This window comes from Opisthorchis viverrini (assembly GCF_000715545.1).
Source record: "Opisthorchis viverrini unplaced genomic scaffold opera_v5_47, whole genome shotgun sequence".
In the NCBI taxonomy this organism is placed as follows: Eukaryota; Metazoa; Platyhelminthes; class Trematoda; order Opisthorchiida; family Opisthorchiidae; genus Opisthorchis; species Opisthorchis viverrini.
Window position 1 is genome coordinate 2,030,736 of NW_008751702.1, and position 7,313 is coordinate 2,038,048.

General features: G+C 45.3%; 1 protein-coding gene across 1 annotated transcript in view; it reads right to left on the reverse strand.

Annotated features, from left to right (window-relative positions):
- Positions 1 to 4,521, reverse strand: part of T265_03312 (hypothetical protein) — a gene marked incomplete at both ends in the record, with an annotated part of 25,665 nt that extends 21,144 nt beyond the window's left edge. Inside the window, 5 exons of the mRNA XM_009167758.1 lie at positions 1,274 to 1,415; positions 1,455 to 1,522; positions 1,559 to 1,771; positions 1,846 to 1,972; positions 4,415 to 4,521. Coding sequence (XP_009166022.1) covers positions 1,274 to 1,415; positions 1,455 to 1,522; positions 1,559 to 1,771; positions 1,846 to 1,972; positions 4,415 to 4,521 — 657 coding nt within the window. The remainder of the gene's footprint in view (positions 1 to 1,273; positions 1,416 to 1,454; positions 1,523 to 1,558; positions 1,772 to 1,845; positions 1,973 to 4,414) is intronic.
- Positions 4,522 to 7,313: the final 2,792 nt, after the last annotated feature.

Below are 7,313 nucleotides of genomic sequence, written 5' to 3' on the forward strand. Positions count from 1 at the left end.
GGACTACGGTCCACCTCACAGAGACTGATAGCAGAGGCGGTAGAAATCGCCAAGCATACCAGCGTTAACAGAATGGAAAGCGTGGAACTGGCAAGCGTGTGGAGAACGGTCTTGGGTCATTCGAGCTAACACGTGTTGGTGTGCGATCATCAGAGGGGAGAGTAGTCATCACCTGAACTCCACTTAACCTTACGCACCTCCCCTCCCCCCAACATTCACATCCCCCGATGATCAAGGATCTACCAGTGGCACCCGGGGTGAATCGTCAAGTGAAGCACCCTGAAGTGGAAGATTAAGGAACGAAAAGCGATCGGAAGTAATTTGAAACTCCTCCAACCCACCAATTCAAGATTTTGACACCCACGCTAGCCGACAAGAGCTGTTAATTGACACTCAACACTGATCTAGTGTGAAGAGGACTTACTGATTGGTTCCCCGTCTGTCTTTTAACCTGGCCAATCTGTTGACCTGTTCACTTGGCCTGATGAAGCTTCTGTGTCAAAAGCGAAACGTTGCCCAAATAAAAACTACCGATTGTTTACCAAGCTCTTCTGAAACGATGACTTCTCAATCGGTTCCAAACTTTTTCCAATTGATTGAAAATAACGTTTGTTGTTCCAAAGACGCAAAAATATGCCCTTTTTCCAAATATCAAAGAAGAAGTCGAGCTTAACCTGCCATGTTCAACTAGTGACCCAAGTTATCCTGAGGGGATCATAATATCACGCCAAAGTTCCAACCCATGAATAGATCGGACAGACAAAGTTGAGGCGAAGTACAACTATTCATGATCAAGTAACCGATAGAATGCATGATAAAATATTGCTTAAAAACTAAGACATCACACGTTTGCTTTGATTAGGAAAGGGATGGTGCTTGTGCCTCAGTACTAGTGCTTCCTTACCTGACGATCATCCGTGAATTCGCCGCTTACACAGCAAATGGTAGCCGGCCCAGCTAAATTAGACCTAACACCTGTTGCCACCTACGTGTTCTACCATCCCTATTCACCAACATTCTGGTAAAGTATTAAGCTTCCAGTTGACTACGGATTGTAGGAAGGGTGGCTACCGCATAGCACAACAGTGCAAATTCTTCCAAACCATTAAGAATCAAAAGCTCCAGTTCTTGACTCAAAAGTTCATGGTTCAAATTTAGTCTCTAACTCTTCGATCTCCCTTATCACGACAGTACTCACGCCTTTAGGTCGAGCCTGCATTTTCACAGCGTAACATAAGGCACACGAAAAAGTAAAAACACACCCACCAAATACCTGAGCGAATTTCCTTGCCACATGGGGCAAAAGTTTGAAGACAAACAATAGCCTAGGAATGGATGCTCTGCCGGCGTTTAACCAGTCTCGCGGAAGAGGCAGTGTCCGTATACACGCATCCACTGCGTATCGCATCTTCGAACTATTCGGACAAATTTACGACTTCAATCAGAATCAATACCTTAATTTCTCCAGCATCTTGAACAGTTTTATATAGCCTGGATTAAGTCGCGTCCCAATTGTCGTTATCTGCAACTTAGAGCTTCGGGGAGAACAGAAACTCACCACAATAAAATGTGAAACAATCAAAAGGTAGTACAATAACCGCAATGTATTATATTCCGTTACGGTGGAAAATTCTTCGATATCACAGCCCTTCTCATTGAGAATGTGAAGAATGCTCTCCACTCGTAACGTATTCATCGTCAAGAAGACAATCTGCCGCTCACAGTCATAGTATCCATCAAGATAGGGCTGTGTTGTGTTCAGCCAGTTACTCTAGTAAAAGAGGCTTACCTCGGACAGTTCCTACATGAAAATAGACGCATTAAAAAACGGAGACCAAGACGTACCAAGCCACCTGATGTTGGCTTACACGGATGTCCTGAAACATTTTGCTGCGGTCGTTCGCCAAGGAACGAGTCATACTCTCCTATTAGCGATATCACGGTAATCCGCCGAGATTTAAGAGGGAGTATTCTGTGCAATAAAGTTTGCTGGACAGCAAAAATGAGGGCATACTTGAAATCAAATCGTGGTGGAATAGTGAAACAGCCTTCATGGTAGACTTGCTCAGTCAACATGCTCAAACAGTGAGTTCAATGTGCTGCAGGGATGTGTTGCTAAAAATTTATTGAATCCATGTTCAATTTTGGATTCGATTACTGGACCGAAATTAACAGTAAGAAGCATTAATCGGGGATATTCAGTCCGAAAAATCAACAAAATCTCATAATTGAACTGACAAGCTTGTTCAGTAGCGACAAACACTCACTAGCTGACAGCTCACCTACTCGATGAGCCTGCGAACTTCATCAGGAACACAGACAATAGCGAAAGTAATGGAAATCAGTGACTGTCTGCTTTGTGATGTCCAGAATGAGTGAAATATCCTTTGCACAAAGCACTTCCAGTCGAGTACTAACTACCATAGAGCAGTAGCGACGAAGCAAAAAGAACTGCCAGCCTAGGTCAATTTCGGTTGCTTCAGACCTGAAGGTTCACATGTCGACGTGCGGAACCATTGAGAAACTTGAAAATATATTTGCGATTATCAAAGTCCAAGGAATAAAGTACAAAAGCCATATCAAGTGTTAGAGAAGTAAGGCAGGAGTGGCGTGCAGTCAGTCGCTTGCGAGTTATATAAAATCCAAGGAGGAAAAGGGAGGGACCATAAAATCCAACACTTGAGTCAAACTATCCAGCTTTGATGTTAGTCACAGATTAGGCAAAAACAGCCAAGTAGTAGTGTTCGTCCAAAGGTCACGAAAACGGGAAAGCCCATGGAAATACATGATTCGTTTCCTCCATTTTATCTCACTTAAAACCTTGCTATTCTTTGTCTGTACTGTCAAACAAATAACTTCGAATTGCTGTATGTGTGCAAAACCTCTTGGTTAAAGCCGATTGGGCCACTAGTTAAAGCAGAAGTCAATCTATTGACTATAGCAAACACCCACTCCCATCATTCTTGAAAACACCTACTAGCGTTGTACCTGAATGATAGTGACACAGCACACCAACTCGGATATATTATTATACGATCAGAATGGACGTGGACGAGGACCGGTGATCCAACGGTTCGGATAATAACTCTGTTCGCATCTCTCTGATGCAGCACCTCACATCTCGCGGCTAAACATTTTCGTTGCGGCTGTTTGATATGGCCTAACTTGAAAAATCAGAAAGAAGACAGGCTGCTTTATAAGCTCACCGCTGACAGCAAGTGTGGATGTAGACCAACGAGTGAGAGTGTGAGTCGACGACCGATGAACGATGCTCAAAAGCGACATTCAGTCAGCTATACTGGATCACTTGGATGCCTAACCAAGACGCCCGAAATACTAGATCTCCACATAGATCGTTCAGGTCATAATTTTCACAAGCGATACGAATTAGACACTTCGCTAACACAAGTTTCAAGACCTATTCAGCGCGGCTGCAACAACCTTCAGGGGAAGAACGGTAGCAACCGTCAGTGACCGAGACACTTCCGCCTCACTCACTTTTAGTCAGGAACCAGCTAGCATTCGACGACTCTCCTACAAAAACGTTCAGGTGAACCAATTTCCGGTAGAGATGCTAAATCAGATATCAGCAATACCATGATCATCACGGAGAAAGCGCCATGCAAGTGTAACAATATAATAATGATGGTTTAGCTGCCATGCCATCCGAAATAAGCGTGAGGGCTGAGATGCGCTCAGGTTTGGACAGGAGTAGTGGGGATGCCTGGATTGTGTTCGAATCACAGACCTTCCACTCACCAAACTCACACCTTAGCTATTGAGCTACCTCGAGCTCAAGAGCAGGCAGACATGTACATGACGAGTATTTGGGGAATAATCTGATACAATCAATAGGGAAAGCTTAATATCTGGGTGCTGTGACGTCGGGTGCGTTAAAAAGCCAGATATTAGTGCTAACATGTGCTTTTCCCCGAGGGGAGTGAGAGGGGTAATTAAACGCTCACTCTACAAAATATCACTGAGCACTGCAACATCCATATTTTGCACCTTCTGGTCTCCGTGTACAATGCGGTTCTGCACTGTATGGTGGATCACAGTGTGATATATTATGCCAGATAATCACCGTAAAAAGACAAATAAGACGAAGAACACAATGAAGGAGACAAGGGTTGTTTTTTGTCACACGCACTTTTACTTTTTGGTACGCAGTTTTTGTTTTTCCCTTCTCATTTTAGTTCGAGGTGACAGTGAAAAATGTATGCCCTCCATTGAACTTCACATTTAGTCATACAGTATGATTTCTGCCATGAGCGCCAAATATAGCTCGCTCTTTATTATCACCAACATTTACGGCAACGCTGGAAAACAGTGTTGCTGCACAAACATCCTAGGTGCCTGAGCCACCAACATTAAGTCAATCTGGACAGAAATCAACGGAATGAATGCTACTGACATCGGATGGCTGCCGTATCGTCCAGTCCCCAGCCAAGCACAGAGAGTCACGTGAACCCCATCCTGAAAGGCAACTAGCACCAACAACGTCGAAACTTTTTGTGGCATCCTTAATTCACTTCCACCATGTCACATACGATTCAGCGCTAGGTTTCTGTGAATCCGAATTAGGCATCGAAGACAAAGGTCTTCTCGGCAAGTGGCAACTCACCATGCGTAACACATTGCCTAACCTACTGCTGGACACACTCATTGAGTGAAACACTGCACGGTTTATCGAATACCTATTTCCTGATCATATCATTGTTGCAGTGTGTTCTCGCTATAGTCCTGTGACATCGGTAGTCGAAGACTTGAAGATATTCCATAATGGTAAGATAGTATTAATCGTTCAGCTGTAACACCCTTTCGGTGTCTAGCTGCAATGCCACTCGAAGGAGGCAGGAGGGTTGGGCTACTATCAGGTTTACCAAGCCTAGACAGCTACGGCCGAGATGCTGAGATTGGATTCGAACCACTGATCTTCGAGTCAGTAAGTTCGCGCCTTAACCGCCGGGCTATCCCGCATATCCTCCATCCAATGTTGCTAGGTCTTGCAGCCGTACAACAATACCACTCGCATTGTGGTCGGATATGCGCGTCCTCTGAGACCCAGTAAGATGCCTTTTTGGTGCTGCAAGTGGCGGGAGTCGGCAAATGCATTCTGCTCTTTGAGATTTATGCGTCGACTTTGTCTGTTACACCACCACCAGAGACTATGCAACTCCCGAGACACGTATGGCGTTCCAGAGCCTCCATTGACACTTCGTGGTTCCTTAGAGACCTTAGCTGTGGATGCAAAGCACATGCTGAAAGACTGGATGACCTTAGCTAGCTTTTTTTAGGGCTCCTGCCCATCTTCGAAAGTGATAACAGCGTCGTCTGTGTATTTCAGGCCAACAAGGTTCTCGCCCAAGTAGATCCGAGCACTGGCTGTACGGCAGTGAAGCATTGGTGTTGAACACTGATGTCATGCTGTCGTTGATGATGATGATGATGATCCGAGCACCGGGGTTTGGGAGACTATCCTGGGTTCGCCTCACTACCCCATCAATGCCGAAGTTAATCAGAGACAGCAACATCAATGTTAGAACTAATGCTTCACAGCCGAATAGTTGTATGCGGACGGAGATACTGCCAGGGCGCCCACATCTAGACAGGAGGATGCTTATGGTCCTCGACTAAAGCCTTTGGCTCAAGAGCCTGACCGCTAGGCAGCGGTATTTGGCGAGGAATGCAAGTCGATTACCATTTTTATGGAACACATTCTAGCACCCAACTTGGAGGGTCAGGGGACTGTGTTGGTCAGACGTCTAACCAGCTGGGCAAACCACCTGGCCCGATAATCTCCCTAGTTGTTCCAACCGTCGGTCTAATTCGCGACTATATGCTTAATGTACACAGAAAGCAAAAAGGCCTTCGCTGCGGAGTTGTTTATTTGAAAACACAAACTGAACAGTTACAGACTATTGGACAGCGAAGCAAAAATCTCATACGTATCTTGTTTACGGAAACTGAATATCTACCTTCTTGAACACGTCTTCCTGAACTTTCCTGGATATTCATTGACTGTTACTCAAATGCAAGCAAATGCTACAGAGCGACTCCACAAATTCCGTAATAGATCTCACTTTTCAAGAGACGCGAAGCGGATTTACGAGAAAACTTACCACTCGCGTGTCTTATCAGCAGTATCTACCGTTACACCAGGTGGCAAGAAAGATGGACCAAGTGGTTAGAGCTCGAATTTAATGACCGGAAGGAAAGAATTTACGTCTACACTTCGGGGCAAGATGGCTCGGTAGTTGAAGGGCGAATTTAATGACCGGAAGGTACGTGATTCGAAAGCGACATCTGCCTCTCGACTTCCCCTGTCTGGACTTGGGCAACCTGGCAGTATCCCAGCCCTTGTGCCTCTTCGTGTGGCACGGCAGCTAGGCACCGAAAGGGTGTTACAGCTGAACGATTATTGATTATTATTACCGTTACACCAGTATAGTTCAATGGATCATGGATTCCCACAAACCGTCACACCGCGGTAAGGTCGTCTCTTCATGACGAAATGACAAATTTAAATGGAAATGAAGAAAGTGGACAGCCGTGTCGGATATCGTTGATTGTAGGAAAGCTTTTGGAGAACTCCCATACATTCTCAAGTACCAATAAGCATGCCAATACACACAACACATGATATTCACACACTTCTGTGGCATACCATGCTGCGCAAGCGTGTTGCGAAGCACGAACCGGTCGACAGAGTCGAACGCACTTCTGAAGTCCAGGAACAGCAAGACTGGAGCGTCTATGGGCATGTCATTGTCCTTACACCTGGCGGAGTGTGGTCCACACAACCCTTTCCGGACGGAATCCTGCTTGATATTCTCGGGTCCTGTCTTCACGTGCTTCCGTAAGACCACGTAAAATAGGCGAAGCAGAGTCTGGTCGGAACGAGTATCTTATCTGAAAATTGACACCACTATCGACTTGCCCTAGTTAGTTGTGACGGTCTATTTTGTCCGGATAAGGGCAAATAGGTCAGACAAATGTCGACTGAGGATTTCACTTCCAGTTCCAAACAGAGTAGATGGAAGTTCGTTTGGACCAGTAGCTAGGTGGCTCTTGATGAAGGAAAACATATTAACTTATTTCCAAAATCCTCTAGGGTTCCAAATTCACTGTCCAGCACTAGAAGGGTCATGTGTACCACGCTACCGTACGGCTTATATTATTTTACGGTTAGGAGACATGGCCCCTGCGGAGAGATGTGAGGCGTTTCCAGGATATCGGCAACAAATATCCCAGAAGTATAGCCCTTATCTGATGGCTTCAACGGATTCGTAACGAGATAATTAGAAAACGGG